The sequence below is a fragment of the Mustela nivalis genome, assembly GCF_964662115.1.
Source record: "Mustela nivalis genome assembly, chromosome: 12".
Lineage (NCBI taxonomy): Eukaryota > Metazoa > Chordata > Mammalia > Carnivora > Mustelidae > Mustela > Mustela nivalis.
Genome location: NC_139031.1, coordinates 72,608,008 through 72,627,176, shown reverse-complemented (window position 1 = coordinate 72,627,176; position 19,169 = coordinate 72,608,008). Strand labels below are relative to the sequence as shown.

At 38.7% G+C, this 19,169-nt stretch overlaps 1 protein-coding gene across 2 annotated transcripts in view; it reads left to right on the top strand.

The window, feature by feature from the left end:
* The window catches only part of LOC309844936 (uncharacterized protein), a 422,422-nt gene that overhangs the window by 106,663 nt on the left and 296,590 nt on the right, over positions 1-19,169 (top strand). Inside the window, exon 1 of one of the 2 annotated variants that reach the window (XM_082692369.1) lies at positions 11,588-11,748. The exons of the other annotated variant lie outside the window; for it this stretch is intronic. Within the exon in view, the coding sequence (XP_082548495.1) occupies positions 11,593-11,748 (156 nt within the window). The 5' untranslated portion in view covers positions 11,588-11,592. Of the gene's footprint in view, positions 1-11,587; positions 11,749-19,169 lie in introns of those variants that run through there. 2 annotated transcript variants of the gene reach the window in all.

The following is a 19,169-nucleotide window of genomic DNA, read 5'->3' as shown; positions in this document are numbered from 1 at the left end:
AATGCTACTGATTTCTGGGTATTAATTTTGTATCCTGCAACTTTACTGAATTTGTTTAAGTTCAGATAGTTTTTTTGGTGGGGTTTTTAGGCTTTACTATATAGAGTATTATGTCGTCTGCAAATAGTGAGTTTTACTTCTTCCTTACCAATGGGAATGCCTTATTTATTTATTTATTTATTTTACTTTCCTGATTACTGCGACTAGGACTGTAGTACTATGTTGAATAAAGTGGTGAGAATGGATATCCTTCTTTCCTTCCTGATCTTAGAGGAAAAGTCCTTAGTTTTCACCCTTGAGCGTGATGTTAGCTGTGGTTTTGTCACATTTCGCTTTATTATGTTAAGGTATGTTCCCTCCAAATACACTTTGTTGAGAGTTTTTATGATGAAGAAATGTTGAATTTTGTCAGATGCTTTTTCTGTATCTGTCGAGATGATCATGTGATTTTTATTCTTCATTTTCTTGATTTGTGAATATTGAACCATCTTTTCATTCCTGGAATATAGCCCACTTGATCATGGCAGATAGTCCTTTTAATGTATTGTTGATTGAAGTTTGCTTGTATTTTTTGAGGATTTTTGCATCTATATTCATCAGACTTATTGGTCTATAACTTTGGTTTTGGTATCAAGGTAATTATAGCCTCATAGAATGTGTTTGGAAGCTTTCCTTCCTCCTGTATTTTTAAATATAGTTTAAGGAGAAAAGGTATAACTCTTTTTAAAATGTTTGGTAAATTTCACCTGTCAATCTGGTTCTGGACTTTTTATTTCATGGTAGTTTTTTGACTACTGATTCAATTTTGTTACTTGTAACTGGTCTCTTTGTATTGTTTTTTTTTTTCTTTTTAATTAATAATTAAAGTTTTAATTTAAATTCTAGTTAGTTAAGATACAGTATAATGCTTGTTTCAGGAATAGAATTTAGTGATTCATCGCTTACATATAATACCCTGGGTTTTCTGTTTCCTTCCGATTCAGTTTTGGAAGATTGTGTGTTTCTAGCAATTTATCCATTCATTCTAGATTGTTCAATTTGTTGGCATTCAATTTTTGGTAGTATTCTCTTATAACTCTTCATATTTGTGGTGTCAGTTGTTATTTCTTTCTCATTTATGATTTTATTTTTTGGGGTCATTTCTTTTTTTATCTTGGTGAGTCTGGCTAAAGATGTATTATTTTTGTTTGTCTTTTCAAAGAGCCAGTTCTTGGTTTCATTGATTTTTTTCTCCATTGTTTTTTAGTCTTTATGTCATTTATTATTGCTCTGGTCATTATTATCTCCTTGCCTCTACACACCTTGAACTCACTTTTTTTTTTTTCCTTTAGTTTTGTTAAGTGTAAGTTTACTTTGCTTATTTGAACTTTATTTTGTTGTATTTTGAGGAGGGCGTGTAAAACTATGTATTTTCCTCTTAGAACTGTTTTCATTGCATCCCAAAGATTTGGAGCACTATTTCCATTTTCATTTGTCTCCATGTATTTTTTTTTACTTCTTTGTTGACTCATTGGCTGTTTTGTAGTATGTTGCTTAGCCTCTATGTATTAATGTTTTCTTCTAATTTGTTTTCTTGTGATTGATTTCTAGTTTTATATCATGTTGTCGGAAAGGATGTGTGGTATGATTTCAGTCTTCTTAAATTTATTGATACTTGTTTTGTGACCTAACATGCAATCTGATCTGCAGAATTTACCTTTGAAAAGAATGTATATTCAGTTGTTTATGGATGGAATGATCTGCATATATAGCTAAAGTGTCTTTTAAGGACATTGTTTCCTTATTATTCCTATTGTTTTTCTTCCTGGATGATCTATCCATTGATATAGTGGGGTGTTAAAGTTCCCTCCTTTTATTGTACTACTATCAGTTTCCTCTCTTTATGTTTGCTAATATTTGCTTTATGTATTTAGGTGCTCCAATGTTGGGTGCATTGATATTTACAACTGTTATATCTTGTGAATTGATCTCTTTATCATTATGCAGTACCCTTTGTCTTTGTTTTTAAGCATGTTTTGTCTGATATAAGTATTGCCATCCTGGATTTTTTTTTTTTTTTTTTTTTTGCTCCCATCTGTATGGCAAATGTTTTCCGTTTCTTCATTTTCAATCTATGTGTCTTCAGATTTGAAGTGAGTCTTGTAGGCAGCATATGGAAGGGTGTGCTTTTTGTTTTTGTCTTTTTAATTCATCCTGCATCCCTCTGTCTTTTGATTGAAACATTTAGACCATTTACATTTAAAATAATTATGGATATGTACTTATTGCCATTGTGTTAATTGTTTTCCTGTTGTTCGTGTAGTTATTCTCTGTTGCTTTTTTCTTGTCTTCCTCTGTCTCCCTTGTGGTTGATGAGTTTCTATAGTGTTATATTTGGCTTTCTTTCTCCTTATTTTTTTGTGTATCCATTATAGGTTTTGGGTTTGTGGTTACATATGTATACCTGAGTTTCATATATAACTTTCTAAGTAATTAACAGTCTATATTAAGTTGATGGTCCTTTAAATTCAAACACATTCTAAGTCAATTTCCTTTATGTATTTATTTTTACTCCCTCTTCCATGTCTTATGTGTATGCTGTCATATTTTACATCTTTTTATCCATAATTTTCTTAGTCTAATTATGGTCTTTTCTTTTATACTTCAAGAAGCCCTCTTAACATTTCTTCTAAGTCTGGTTTAGTGGTGATATATTCCTTTAACTTTCGTTTGTTGGGAAGCTCTTTTATCTCTTCTTCAGTTCTAAATGATTATTTTGCCAGGTGTAGTTTTCGTCATTATAGGTTTTTTCCTTATGCACTTTGCATATGTCATGCTACATCCTTCTGGGCTGCAAAGTTTCTGCTGAAAAATCTGCCCATAATCTTATGGTTGTTCCCTTGTACATAGAAAATTGTTTTTCTCTTGCTGCTTTTAGGGTTTTTTCCCTTGTTTTTAAGTTTTGACATTTTAATTTTAATGTGTCTTGGTGTGGGTCTCTTTGGGTTCATTTTATTTGGAATTATCTGGGCTCTTTGGATCTGAATGTCTACTTTCATCCCCAGGTTAGAGAGATTTTTCAGCCATTATTTCTTTAAATCCATTTTCTGTCCTTTTCTCTCTCTTTTCTTCTTCTTCTTTTTCTTCTTCTTCTTCTTCTACGACCCCTGTGATGTGAAGGTTTGTTCTCTTGATGTCCAAGAAATTCCTTTACCTATCGTCATTTTAAAAAATCCTTTTCACACAGCGTGGAGGTTCCTCAAAAAAGTTGAAAATAGAGCTATCCTACAACCCAGGAATCGCAGTACTGGGTATTTACCCTAAAGATACAAATGTAGTGATCTGAAGGGGAATGTGCACCTGAATGTTTATAGCAGCAATGTCCACAGTAGCCAAACTATGGAAAGAACCTAGATGTCCTTCAACAGATGAATGGATAAAGAAGATGTGGTGTGTGTGTGTGTGTGTGTGTGTGTGTGTGTGTGTATGAATACTATGCAGCCATTAAAAGAAACAAAATGTTGCCATTTGCAACAATGTGGATGGAACTAGAGGGTATTATGATGAGTGAAATAAGTCAATCAGAGAAAAAAATTATCATATGATCTCTCTGATATGAGAATTTTTGAGGCAGGGCAGGGGACTTGGAGGGTAGGGAAGGAAAAAATGAAACAAGATGGGATTGGGAGGGAGATAAACCTTAAGAGACTCTAGATCTCACACAAAGAACTGAGGGTTGCTGGGGGTTGGGGGTAGGGAGAGGGTGGTTGGGTTATGGACATTGGGGAGGGTATGTGCTATGGTGAGTGCTGTGAAATGTGTAAGTCTGATGATTCACAGACCTGTACCCCTGGGGCAAATAATACATTATATGTTAATAAAAATAATTTAAAAAATTATTTTCTCTATCTCCTGTTCAGCTTGCATGCTTTCTTTTACCATGTCTTCCAGACTGATGATGTGTTCTTCTGCATCTGCTAATTTACTGTTGATTCCCTGTAGTTGTCATTTCATTTATTGTATTCTTCTACCCTGCCTGTTTTTACCCCTATATTTTCTATTTCTTTCTTGAAGTTCTCACTGAATTCTTCCACTCTCCTCTCTCTGTCCTGATGAACATTTTTATCATCATTACTTTATATTTTTTATCATGCAGGTTGCTTATCTCCCTAACATTTAATTATTTTTCTGAGGTTTTCTCTTATTCTTTCTTTTGGAGCATATTCTTTGGTCTCCCCAGTTTGTTTGACTTTCTGTGTTTGTTTCTATGGATTAGGTGAAACAGCCACTTATCCTAAACTTGAAGGAATGGTCTTGTGTCTGATTATCCTCTATGTAGACTGGGTGCTTGATGACTTGCTGGCTGACTAAAGCTGTAGCTGGCATGGGCTAGGGGTCCCAGGGCTCTCCATGCCATGGGTGACTTGGAAGGACAGCTAAAGTTGAAGTGTGCCAAGATTGGTGTGTTCTCTGGATTCTCCCTGTATCAGGTACCCTACCAAGACAGAGAAAACTGAAGTGCATGTTAAGCTGGGTGTCTGGGATACTTCTGGTAGGTGCTCTGGCAAGACAGCTGAAGCTGAGGCTGTGTGCAGGCCAGGAGGTTTCTGGGCTTTCCCTGCAGTGGATGCCCTGGCAGGATAACTGAGGCTGAAATGGGGCAAGCTGGGGTAGCCTTGGGGTGCTCGGTATAGGGGGTGTCCCGATCAAGTGACTGGAGCCAAGGTGGCATGGGTGGAGGTTCTAGGATACTTCATGTAGGGTGCCCTGGCAAAGTGGCTGAAACCAAAGCAGGCATGGGCTGAGGTTTCCAGGGTGCTGGATCTGAAGCAGGTGTCACCTGGGAGGCCCGGAGTGCTCTTTGCAGGGGTGCCCTCGCTAACTATCAGAAGCTGAAGTGCTGTGGGCCAGCAGTGTTCTCGGGTGATCTGTACCTGTTACCTCGGTGGGACGTCTGGAGCTGTGGTGAGTGCTCCCCAGCCCTGTGGCCTATAATGAGAGCTGGTATAGGCGGGGTCCTGGAGCTCACTGAGGCTGAAGGCTGGTTAGGGTGTTGGACCCTGCTCTGGTCTGACTCTTGAAGGTGGGGGTGGGGGCGGGGAGTGAAAGCCATATGGCTCGCCAGACTCTCTGACCCAGAGAGATTTGTAGATTTGCCTACACTCTTTGGCAGAGTTTTAGGGCTGGATCTTTTCTACACTGGTGGTTCCTTTAAATGTGGCTTTTTTTTTTTTTTTTTCCTGTGCCCAGGGACAGAGGAATGTGCTGCTGTTTCCTCAGTACTCTTTCCCCTGTAGTTTATAGCACTGGATAGTGGTATATAGTAGTTTATTCCCACTGTTATGGAGTCTTCTTCTTTCTTGCTGTTCTCTTTTGCTGCTCCACCTTTTGTTGTGTAGAAGCTGTTCAGTCAGCCCACAGTTCTTCTTCAGAAGAAATCATGCTATAAATAAAGGTAATTTGTTGGGTTCTGTGGAGAAGGTGAGTTCAGGGTCTTCCTAAGTTGCCTTCTTAGACTGCAACCTTGTCAACATTTCTTCTCCTCTGTTTCTTTGTGTATGTGTCGATACATCTTTATGCATGGTGGCTGAGTATCTTGGATGTCTTCTTTCATAACAGAATCTCTGATTATCCCTTGTAGCTAGGTGTAGACTTTACAAGTAATTTCTCTCAAATGGGTTGTTGTCAGAGTATTGTGGAAACTTATGAAAATTGTCTTCCTTTGTTCATTTGTCTGCACTGCTGATTGGAATTTAGTTGTGATGTCTGGGGCCCAAGCATCCATCTTGGACCTTGAAGGGAAGCATGTGTGAGAATGGAAGAGGAGCAAGACAGAAGATTGGCATCATGGAATGCCAAGTTAGCTCTTGGCTACTTCAGACTTTGTTTATGTGAGAGGCTAATGAACTGTCTTATTTCAGCCACTCTATTTTGTGCATTTTGTAACATGCAGCAGAATCCATTTCTGATGACACTTTATTTATTCTAAAGATTTGATATGTATTCAAAGAGCTGTTACTTTGTAGCTAGGCAGACCTCTAAAACTGTGGTTTCCAAAATGAATAAGCATATACCACAGTATGCGTAAGACACTTTGGGATATAGGAAGAAAATATTAGAATATTTCTTTTAGAAATTCTAATAATAATATAATAAGATAGAAGTTAAGATTTACTCACCTTTAATTAATGAATTGACTATGGTACCTTGTCTCTGTATGTTGAACTATCATGGTGTCCTAAGGAAAATTTGACAGACCTTCCACTAATGGAAGGATTAGTGGTCACACCCTCCATTCTTGGCTTGTTTTTAGCATATTGCAACAATGAGTATATTGTTTGTGTTGGTTACAAAGAATTACACATTATGGTTTTAGCTAAACTAAACTTTGCAAGATGGCTAAATGACTTAATAATGTTTTAGGGAAGCAATTATGAATTGAAGATAATCCCAACACAGAAGAAAAGCAAAAAAATGACAGAGCAGACACTTACCCTACTCTGTGATTTGAGCTGCCTTTAACCATGAAGTGATTACACCATTCTTATTTTACCTCACTAAAGTGTTATTATTATTTTTAGTGTGAGGGAAGCAGTTTGGTACTATTAATAGATAAAAAATATTGTGTAGTCCATATTAATCTTTTCATTTACAATTTCTACTTTTGTATCTGTGGATAGTATACATAATATGAGTAATTAACATATAATTTAATAATAAATATATTTATATATGTGGGATGAGGGATTATTTTTCTGATGGGGTGAGTTTTTTAAAGTGTTTTTGTTTTTGTTTTTGTTTTAAGTTTGGAGAAGTTGAAAAGGTAAAAAGTGGTATTTCCAAGCCCTCTTGGCCTGAGATTGGAAAAGATGAAGTGAGGGATAGGCCTCCTTCCTGCAGTTAAGTTAGGCTACTGCTGAACTAAAATTGTGATAACTCCATGCCCAGCTTGAAAAGAGATTATGATAAACAAGTTTTGTTACTCCTCTCTTATAGTTTCCCAGCAGGTCTGGCCTGAGGCCCAGATGGAAGGAAATACAGAAACTAGGGATAATAGTGGTAATATCCAGTGTTATCCACTGAAACTCACCATAATTCATGAACATCTTTCCTGTGTCAAGCTTACACGCTGACTTCAAGCAGTTAAGTCAGCTCATTTTAACTCATTGGATCTGTGGAATCACTGTTGGAACAGTATTTCCTGATATTAAAATAGAAAAATTTAGGTCCAATGCCCTAAACTATCTAAAAGTACAGCTATTCTTTTACAATAGCTAAGATTATAGGCAATACATCTTTTATTTTTGCTACTGTGACAATAATTTCTTGGTATAAATTTCTTCTAGTTTAAGTCTAAGAATAGTCATCCATGGAATGTCAGAAGATTTGGATCTGACCAGGATAAATGCCCAAAGTATCTGTTGTTATACTGAAATGTGGTAAATAATCATTTTCCAGAAGGGCTGAACACTCATTGTTTCTTTTCCACTGAGGATAAGATACAAAGTAGAATCCCAGGTATAAGAGTGATGTATAGTCAAACCAATATAATGAATGAATTTTCCATCACCCTTTCATCCTTCCCATGTCATTTCTGGTATTGACTAAATGGGGATGATTACGTTGGTTATTTCATGTTTTGGGATTTGTGTGCCACTCACTTCTGTAGGTCCGATCATCAGAAGCGATAGTTTCAATGTATTTCAAACCCAAGTTTAATTATAGGGGGGAGGGAGCTAGCTGTGAGTATATGAGTGTGTGAATTAAATCACAGGCATGTGGAAGAGAGGACAGTGAGGGGTGACATGTGGACATGGTAAGGGGCTGGATGAGAGAATGTTGTCGTCTTTTAGTTTAAGGAGTATAAGGGACAACTAGGATTGTGTGTGGTGTGTTTGTTTCAAATTTCAGATGTCCTATATAATAGGTAACAGAAATACCACAGAGTTATGAGAAAACTAGAAAGGTAGAGATGAACGATGTTGCAGAAACTTTCTCTGTTCTGGGCACTACTCTTTGAAGTAGTTGAAAATTACTCAGCAAGTGAAGAAAAAGATAAATGGGGAATCCAGTGGTGTTTTGTAAAAATGACCAGCAACCACAATTTATATAGGCTGTCATAGGTTAAAAATTATGGTGATCTCTATTTTTTTTTTTTTTTTACGATTGTAATGTATTTATTTATAACTTTTTTTTTTTTTATAAACATATATTTTTATCCCCAGGGGTACAGGTCTGTGAATCACCAGGTTTACACACTTCACAGCACTCACCAAAGCACATACCCTCCCCAATGTCCATAATCCCACCCCCTTCTCCCAAACCCCCTCCCCCCAGCAACCCTCAGTTTGTTTTGTGAGATTAAGAGTCACTTATGGTTTGTCTCCCTCCCAATCCCATCTTGTTTCATTTATTCTTCTCCTACCCACTTAAGCCTCCATGTTGCATCACCACTTCCTCATATCAGGGAGATCATATGACATGGATGGAACTAGAGCGTATCATGCTTAGCGAAATAAGTCAAGCAGAGAAAGACAACTATCATGTGATCTCTATTTTTTAATAGCTTTATTAAGATATACTACACATTCCATATAACTCGCCCATCTGAAGTGTAAAGTTCGATGACTTTTATTATATTCTCAGAGTTGTGTATGCATCAACACAAAACAATTTTAGAATATTTTCATTACCTCAGAAAGAGACCTCATACCCCTTAACTATTCCCCATAATCCCTACAATCCCATCAGTACCAGGCAACTACTAATCTGCTTTTTTTCTATATAGATTTGTTATTCTAGATCTCCACATAAATGGATCAAACAATATGTGGTCCTTTGTGACTGGCTTCTTTCACTTAATGTAATATTGCAGGGTTCATCTATGTTGTAGTATGTATTAGTATGTGTCAGTGTTTGATTTCTTTTTATTGCTGAGTGCTATTCTATTGTAAGGATATGCATTTGAGTTGTTTCTGTCTTTTGGCTGTTACAAATAACGCTGCTATGAATATTCATGCACGTGTTTTTTGGTGGACATACGTTTTCATTTCTCTTGGACCCTTCCTAAGAGTGGATTGCTGGATCATATAGTAAATCTGCTTTTAAACTTTGAAGAGCTTCTAGACTATTTGCCCATGTGGTTGTGACATTTTATATTCCTATCGGCAGTGTCTGAGCATTCTGACTTCTCATCCTCATCAGTCCTTAATTATTTGACTTTTTGATTATAGCCATTCTAATGGATATGAAATAGTATCTCATTGTGGACTTGATTTGCATTTTCCTGATGATTAATGATGTTAAGCATCCTTTCATTTGCTTCTTGACCATCTGTGTATCTTCTTTGGAAAGATGTCTAGGATTTTTATTTTTTACTTTATTTTTATTATTGAGTTATAAGAGTTCTTTGTATACTCTAGATACGAATCTGTCGCCAGATCTATAATTCATAAAAATTTTCTCCCATTCTTTGGGTTAACTTTTCATTTTCTTGATGGAGTCCTTTGAAGGATAATTTCTATGTAAGAGCAGATTTTGGAGGGCATTCGAGCCTGGGCTTTCTTGAAAGCGAAGCCGGAGACAAAGCTTATGTACAGGTAATTTGTTTGGAAGTAATCTCAGGGAGCAAGAGTGAGGGACAGGGAGATGGGACAAGGATGGAAAGACAAAAGCCTGACCTATAGTTGAGTTAGCCACTGGCCTGGGTGACTGGCACTTGATCGTTGCTGGGATTTTCTGAGGCACTTGATAGAATGTGTTCCAAGAGCTGTTCATCTGTGGGACAAAAGGGGGCAGTATTTAGCTATCAGTTCCCAATCACCTGTTTGTTAAGGGTGGTCCCAAGGGTATTAACTTCTGGGATGTGCATGTGAGTGCCACGCTGGTTTCTGATGTCATCCTAGGGTGTGTATTGGAGGTGGCCAGAGGGAAGCCAGAGGTGTGTCCCACAGATCCCAGGCGAAGAGCTTTCAGGTGGTACCTGTGCTAAGCTGCTGAAACCACCATTGAACTTGTCCCTGCAGGAGGGGCTGGGGCAAAAGGTAGACCAAGAGAATCCGAACTGGTGTGCAAGCAACATCTGTCCTACTAGGTAACAAAATATGGAGATTTACAAAAAAGCCCACAGTCATCTGGTGAAGAAAGTATTCCTAAAAACCCATTATGATTGAGAGGAGTTAAACTAGCATTGTGGATCATTTCTGGTGATAATACGGTTCATTTGAATAGTAATTAGCAGTTAAGTGTTTTTTTAAAACATCTCACTTAACTCACAACTCGAAAAGTAGGTATTATTAGTTCCTTTCTTAGGATGAAGGAATGGAGGCCCAGAGACAATTAAATCACTTGCTCAAAGCCACAAGGTGAATTCTCTTGCCGTTTGATACTTCCTAGAAGCTTGGTGAGTGAAATATTGAGGCCGCACTATCTGAGTGTGAATATACTCTACTCCCTTCTCCAGGTGAGGAGTTTCATATTCAGGTAAGTTCTGGGGGCCCAGGAGGCAGAGTTGATGACTGAGGGGGTCAGAGAGGGGATCGTGAGTGTGAGACAGATGCCCTCCATTTTCTGGGGACCCTCAGGTGGGGTTGAGGCTTGGCGGGGCAGATCTGCTAAGTAAAATCAAGCATGCACTGGAGGCAGATCTTACTTGGAGTTTTCAGTTTAAAGTGGGACCCATGAAGATCGCTGTGTGCGCAGGTTGTGGCCTATTTTCTGCCCGTCCGTGACTTCCACTCCAGGTGCTTGAAGCTGCCAGCAGAGAACTGTACCTAACACATCATTTAGTCTCTTTTGTAGAACTGGTTTTATAGCATTGCGCTTTTGGAACATTGTACTTTGGTTCACATCAAGGTACATGAGGTATGTGATAAGAAACTCATTCTTGTGTTTATTCTGAAGCTGTTTGGAGGACAATGTTCACTGCATTAGTCCTCATTATAAAAACCCAATGGGAGAAATTTCTCTCTGGATTCAGTGACAGTAATAGTTGCACTCCTAATGAAAAACTTTGCTTTAGTCTTATGGACGCTGTAAATTATGTGACTGGGCATGCATTTTTGCTTATCTGGCCTTCCAGAAGGTTCAGAACCAAAGTTGTGACCTATAATAACAAAATAATAAGGTAGTAATGACATTATTTGAGGGTTGATCTAACAGTGATTTTTTCCCCCCCATTTTCTGTTCTTATTTGATCTTTGGTCCATTTCACTTATTCTTGAAAATAATCTTGCACTGAATGCATTTTAAAGCTGCTGCACACAGGTAGTAGGGTACAAATGATACAACTAGTGAAGGCAACAATCTGAATTTAAACTCAGAGCTTCCATTCTAAGTCCAGTCTCCTCTCCTTGATGATGCAATTTACTCAGGCTTTCAGTCTCTGAAACTAAAAGTAGCGGGGTTGGGAGGGACAGGTGATTGGCTGTTTCGGTCCACTGCAGTTACTTTTGTTTTTCAAAAAAATGTGTTTCTTAGTGTGCGTGCGTGTCTGTGTGTGTGTGTGTGTGTGTGTGTGTGTGTGTACATGTGCACACATGGATGTCATAAAGTTTGGACAGTTTATACAGTCACAGCAGGGCAGCAAAAAATTTGACTCTGAGCTTAATGAAAATGAACATCTTCCTTCTTTCAATTTTAGGCCATTCAGATTTATTTGGAGAGAAGTTGTGTTCATGGGAGAGCTCTGAATGTGTTCGTGGCCATATATTAGATCAGTCGTATATGCTGTGTTTGTTGAGACCCAGAAGGAAGGACACTTCTGGAAAGGTGAGAGAACATTGACCGAACCAGCTCAGGCCAGGACAGGCTGTGCGGCTGGAAGGGAACACAGCACATGTTCTGCCCACCTGCTCTCTCAGAGGGTCCCTCGAGAAGTTTGAGCTACCACCCTGGCTCTCACACAATTCTTTGGTCCTGAAATTTTTGAAAACTCAAAGGAGCACCAGAATTGTCCCTGACCTAGCCCATTATTGTATTATTAACTTATTGTCCCCAAACCTATTCAGTTTCATATTCTCCTTTACCTTTGGGCATTTAATTTTTATCGCCAACCTTAAAGGGCTATGAAAGCTTTTGGAGGTCTGGAGACTTCTGTTACTAAGCAAGACTGCCTTTTTCAGCATTTCCAGAACAGTAGATTTTATAACCTCCTTTGGAAACACCTTTTGGCATTTAATCAGTTCTTGCCTTACACTTAGCCCTCATCCCTCTGGCTGTATCTTGAGCACAGTTCTTTCTGAGTGAGGAAAAAAAAAAAATCAATGATCTATACCAGCGTTTCTGAAACATTGTATTGGAATAACCCAGGGTACTTGCTAAAAAGCAGATTCACAGGGCATTGGCATCAGAGGGAGAGATGAGAAGAATCTTGGGTAGGATCAAAGAATCTGTAATGTTTTCAAGCACTGGAGGTGTACTGCTTTTCCCTATTTCAAGAAGCACTATTCTATACTTTTGACCCGTGAGCCTCAGACTTGGGAATGGAGTTTGTTAATTTTAAATATATTGCCTATCCAGCTTTCTGGAGTACAGATTTTATAGATCAGATATTGGACCTTAGAATTCATAGAAACACTGTTGCTAATGTTCATCAATGTTTTTGAGATATGGAGCATTAGATCCTCTCTACTCCTCCAAGTTATTTGGTTTCCAAATTCTAAATTCCAAGTTATTTGGTTTTTCTTTGCTTGATTACACTTAAATGTGTTAAATGTTGTATTTAGTATTTTGGAGGTATCTACACAATATTAAATAAGGTATAAACATGCATATATCATAGTTCTTGTCCTCCTAGAGTAAAATTTCTTACTGTATATACTAAAAAAGCTATGTTGTTCACTTGCATGGGTAAGTTTGAGTAATAGATTAGTACAGGGATGTAGGGAGAATAACATAACAAATACCCAGATACCTATTACTTGAATTTAACGAGTGTTGCCATGTTACAGTATTTAATTCATATTTCTTTTATTTTTTTTTAAAGATTTTATTTATTTTATTTGACAGACAGAGATCACAAGTAGGCAGAGAGGCAGGCAGAGAGAGAGAGAGAGAGGGAAGCAGGCTTCCTGCGGAGCAGAGAGCCCGATGCGGGACTCGATCCCAGGACCCTGAGATCATGACCTGAGCCGAAGGCAGCGGCTTAACCCACTGAGCCACCCAGGCGCCCCATATTTCTTTTATTTTTAATATAATGTTATAGATAAAATTGAATTTTCATTTGGATCCTAACCTCTCCAATTTCCATGTCCCTTCTTGTGTTCACAGAAGCAAATCTTAATCTGTGTGCATATTTTTTCCCCGTAAGGTAAATTTCTAGAACCCTACTTGATGAGTAAAAAAGCATAAAGATTTAAAATCTCGGGATGCCTGGGTGGCTCAGTCATTAAGCATCTGCCTTTAGCTCAGGTCATGATTTCAGGGTCCTGGAATCTAGCCTCACATTGGGCTCCCTGCCGATCAGGGAGCCTGCTTTTCCCTCTCCTTCTCCCCCTGTATTGTTCCCTCTCTCGCTGTCTCTCTCTGTCAAATAAATATCCTAAAAAAAACAAATCTTGCCAAAACTGCTCCAAAGTATATCAGTTTGTATTATTGCCACTGTATATGAGCTGCCTCTTTTCTCTTAGGCCAATGCCAACAGAAATTAAGGATTTGTCATTAACTATAATTCCAGATTTTATAGGTATTGGTAGTGTATCACTGTTGGAATTTTAATTTTATTATCATTATTGAGTTTAAATGTATTTTAAATACAGTAATACATTTACTTTGTTCAAAAACCAGAAAGTATTAAAGGCATTTTAATTATTTTAAAAGAAAATCACCTCCTGCATCCTTGAATTCCAGCCCCCTCAAATGTGACCACTATTTTAATGAATTTCTCTGCCCGGTATTTCTGTATGTATATTTGACTATCATACTAGTATTTCACTAGATTTCTATCCCTCCTTCCCCTACACACCAATGTTAGTATATTTGTTCACTATTCCATACTTAGATTTTTTTCCACATAGCAGTATAGCTCAGAGATACTTTTATAATCTCTTTATAATTTTATCATATTTTTATGAAAGTTCCCTTTTTCTTTTCTTTGCTGCGTAGTATTCCATGATACACCTGCACCATACTTTCTGTAACCAGCCCCAGCTGGCAGATACTTGGATTGTTTCCTTGCTCTTGCTAAAATACCTGGTGTTGAGCCCTTTAAAATGTATGGCAGTGAATTTTCTGGGTCAGAAAGTATATTCATTTATAATTTTGATAAATATTGTCAGATTGTCCTCTTTAGGTGTTGTACCAGCTTATTGAAGAGATACATGGAGTGTCTTGTTTCCCCCCAGTCTTACTAACTGAAGTTTAATCAGTCTTTTGAGAATTTGTCAGTCTGACAAGTAAAAAAGTTTCTAAGTGTATTTCTATCCTAATTTTCTGTTACTTGAAGAGAGTGGATCATCTTTTCTTATGTTTGAGAGTGATTATATTTATGTGAACTTCCTGTTCCTATCTTTTGGCCATTCATATATTGAGTTTTTCTTTTCCTTATCAATTTCTAAGAACCTTTTGTGTATTAGGGATATTTGAGTCTATTTCCAGATTTCCTTTTCTTCACTGCTGGTTTATTGATGTACCACTACAACACTGAGTTGATTAATGATATTGAATAACATGTCTTACTATCTGGTAGTAATAATCCCCTCTTTGGTCTCTTTTTTCTTTTAGCTCTTTCCTCCTGACTACTCTATTTGATTATTTTTCTGTATGAACTTTAAGATTAACTCATCTAGTTAAGAAGATTAAATCTGGGGGCATTGTGTTAAGTTTACACATTTCTTTAGGGAGAAATAAAATTATGATATTGAGTTTTTCTTCTTAAGAACATGGTTTGTCTTTTCATTTGTTCCTGTTTTCTTCTGTGTCATTTAGTAGTGTTTCAAAGTTTTGCTCATCATGGCTTTTTGCATTTTTTACATTTAATTGTAGGTATTTCATCTTCCTCAGTACTGTTATGGAGGACATCTCTTACTCTGGTCTTCTTTCCATCTTGCTGTTATATGTTTTCCTAAACTGTGACGCTTACAGTCATCTATTGACTTTTCAATGATAATAACTCCATTTTTACGTTCGCAGGAGTCCTCTTTCCTTATTAAAGCTCAGCTGGAGCTGTCTTCTCTAGTGTTCTGGTCTTTCATCCTCGTTTATTCTTTTGGCTCCTTAATATTTCTAAAAACTTATTTTATTGTCTTTTTCAGCTCTGAGGGCTCAACCTCACCTGTTTTTGGAGTCTAGTCTGTCCTTCATGGCACTTTCTTTCCTTAGGTGATTTCAAATTTTTACCGTGAGGGCCTCTTCAGTGGGGTGAGTTTGCCCCCAGAGGAGTCTCTTAGGACCCTGGTTGTGAAAATATTCCCAGAGCAGATTATGGATACTTCTTGCAGATCCTTAACATTTTCAGTGGTTGTGGGGAGGGCTGTATCTTAACTTCTTGTCTTCAGGATGCCTTACCTTATCATTAGTGTAGACAGACACCCCACATTCCTGGGGTTTGATGTCTCATGAGTTTATTTTTATCCTCCCTTAGAGCCCTGGACAGATGGCAGACTTCTTGCTCTTCCCTCAGGCTTCTCGAATTCTTTTTACGCGGAAGTGACAGCTCTTCACCATTGTGTGTTACGCAGAGGGCTCCATTTCACCTTCTCTGCTTACTGCAAGCAGAGCCCAATCTTCCATCCCTAGGGGGGTGTGAACATTCTGTGCTGTCATGTATCTTGGGCCCATGTCTTCTCTAAGGAGTCTTAGAATTGATAAGGTAACGTTGTCCAAACAAAAATGAAAATGAATAAGACTGTAACGCTGGGAAATACCCGAAAAGAATAATCATGTGGATGTGGAGAAATTTCTTCCCATTCTTGTAGGAAAACATTGGAAAGACAGACTACAGTGATTTTTTTCCTAAATAAATCCTCCAGGGTTTTGTTTTGTTTTGTTTTCTGGGTTTTTTGTTTTTTGTTTTATTGGTTTTTTATTTTTTATTTTTTATTTTTTTGGTCAGTTTGGCCCTTGCTTTAAGTAAAAGTTGATAAGGTCTGTGTTGTCTTCTCTCACCTTCATTTCTTTTTATGTCAGGAGTTAATTATCCAGTCGGTGTAATTATTACCGGTACCTAGAGTCTCTGGGCCTGCAAGAAGTTTAGAATGACACATAGGCTTTTAGCAATTTACACAGTACAGGCTTTGAGCCAATTTGAGAAACAATGAAAGCCATTATCATCTATCTGTAAAATACCTTGCCCTGTGTTTGCTGCCCTCAGAACAGTGGGTTACAAGAAAGCTACAAAACACGGGTGAAATAATTGGGTGTGCAGTTCTGGCATTTTGTAAGCCCCCACGCTCTGGTGGCTCATCCATCGTGTGTTTATTGGCTTTTTCTTTGGAAAAGTCAGGCAGGTTTTTCTGGAGAATCACCATCCTATTCCAGCTGCCCGTTGTCTTCAGAATATTTCTTTGCCATAATCCAGTCTTCTCTGAATATGATTTGATTTTAAGTCCATGAATGCCACATCCTTATTGGCTAAGTCATTTCTCTGTGATATTAAAATTTTTCTCCCTTTTCTTGTCTTTGAGTCCAGGAAATAAGGGGCTAGATTTTGTTCAACAGTTGACTTTCTTCAGCATCCTTTCTCCACTATGATCTCAGCATTTTCCTCTTCTCAGTAGGAATGTTACACCAGGAGTTCAGCCACAACTATGGAAACACTTTTTCTAAATAAAAAATGAATGAATGAATGAATGAATGAATGAATGAATGATTTCAGTAGTTTTTGGTAGCATGTTTCCATCTTTTATGTGAACTACTGTTTTGTTATGAAGAAAAGTCTTTTAAATTATTGAAGTCTCTTGGCAGTGATGTAAGATTACCCTGTATCATCCGTTCACTAGGTAAAGAACAACTGCCCTGTGCCTTCTTAGAAAACAGTGTCACACACAGCAGTCAACAGAGCACCACAGGAAAGCTTCAGTTCACGAGTGTCCGGCATAATGAGCGGGGGCTGGGGTTTTGCTGTATGCCCAGACCTCATCGTTCCCCACTGCACCCCATGGCACCATCATCTCTAGGTCCTGGGAATACCATACACCTGTGGGGAGCATGGGGGCGCGCATAAACCTCAGGGACGCTCTGCCTGGAGCACCTGAGCCAGTTTTGTGCCCAGACTCGGCGTGTGAACCGGGACTTGCCCCTGGACCCGGAAAACAGCCTCTGCTGTTCTTACGTTTGACACTGTTTTCCTCTCGAGATAATAGACGTTCCACAGAGAATGGGACCTCAGATGCAGAGGAACTGGTAAGAGATGAGAACATCCTCCTCTTTAATGACAGGGACTCCACTGGCACAGCACAGTGAATGCAGTAGCACTTTTGTGGGGGCTCTCACGCCTCACTAGAGATATATTTGGGGGAGAATGTGATGAGGATGGCAAAGCGATGCCTTGTGGCTCCCTGGGCTGCCTGCACTGATGTGCTGATTTATTCAAGCATGTGCTGAAAAGACACTTGTCGGCTTAGAGCACGAATTCCGGAGAGAAGCACCCTTGCATTTAATAAGAATGAGGAGACGGTGGTTTTGAACCCTGTGTTTATTCCTCACTGCAGGTTTACTTAAGGGTTGGTAATTATGCCCATGTGGTTGGGCTTAAATCTGGGCTTTCTCTTTCCGGGCTGGTTGGGTAAAACGGTCTAGTTGGGCGATGTGAGCGTTGCAAGTGGGTGTTTGCTGACAAAGCCAGTCCCCGTGCTATTCCCGGAGAGGCAGGCGCCATGTCTGGCCTGTGGGGTGGTGGGTATTTGTCTACATGGAGGGACAGTGAAGCAACCACATAGTTTCAGCCCCCGCCTGCCCTGTCCCTTCCCCCCTGGAGAGAACTGTGGGATAATTTGCTCCTCAGGACCTTCGAACAGAGAAGCCAAATAGATTATCTTGGGACAGACAAAGACTGTAGTAAAGCCATGATTTTATGATTTTATACAGTACCTTTCCCAAGGAAATTCTCGTTTTATAAAATGAATGTAACTGGAGCAACCTGGCAGTCCAAATCCTTTTAATTCTTCTCTTACCTTAATGCCCCAATAAGAAGCACTCGGACAGCTTTGGCTTTGTTCTGTGTCAGGTCTTCTGCTTCATTCAAAGAGAATCCACTTCTAATGCACTTTGTTATGAAGATATAATGCTGTATTTCTAGGGCAAAATATTTAGAAATTGACAGATACATGAAAGATGTATGAATGCTTTTGCTAGGGAGAGCTTGTTGCTTCAGGAAAGGAGTTTTGGTTTTCAAGCATTAGACACACTATTAAAGTACTTGTAAATTACTATGAAATACTATGCTGGGCTAAGCTATGTGATCACCAGCCTCGCTTGGTTCAGCGAGGTTTCTCCCAGCTCTACACATTTGACAATTTGGCTGCAGCTCTTCGGGAAACTGGCTGGCCCTGAGCGTGGCATCTCCAGCCCCCCTTATTTACTAGTCTAGCATGCAGAGCCCTTGCCTTCAAGGACGTAAAGCATCCTTCAGAGACAACAGTTGAAAACAAAATCAAAATGGAATTCAATTTGTGACACATCCCAAATCACTGTCACAGGTTGAACCCATGTTTCCATTCACTTTTCACCAGTGTGACCAGTACATCCCCTCATGGAGCAGACCCTTACTAAGCATGCCGTGCTAAGCGCTGGCCAGAGTCCAGACCTTTACCAGAATCTAGGTTTACTTTCCTGAGTGCGGCCCGACCGCCATGAAATCCTCCAGTTTTCCATACTACTACTGGTCAGTACTTTTGTGAATTTCTTCCTGTGAGTATTTCCCTTTATTCTCATTTACAGGGGACCCTCTTCCTCTGTGATGAGGATCTGGGTGCTACAGCCGGGTAGGGATGGGAGGAGAAAGAGACCATCAGAATTCATTCTGTGTGGGAACTTAATTTAAGCCTCCCTGAGTAGTATAGTCAGGGTTCTTCTGAATTCTCTGTTTCTACATTTTGGGGATGTTCTTTGTAAAGTGGAGCCACATTAACTTTAATCCATTTGATACATTATGAGTTGTATTGAAATAGGATGACATGAAAAGGTATGTAATTTGGAACCATGTATTACTACTGTTCAAATCTGGGCTCACTGCTTACAGTCTATGTGTCTTT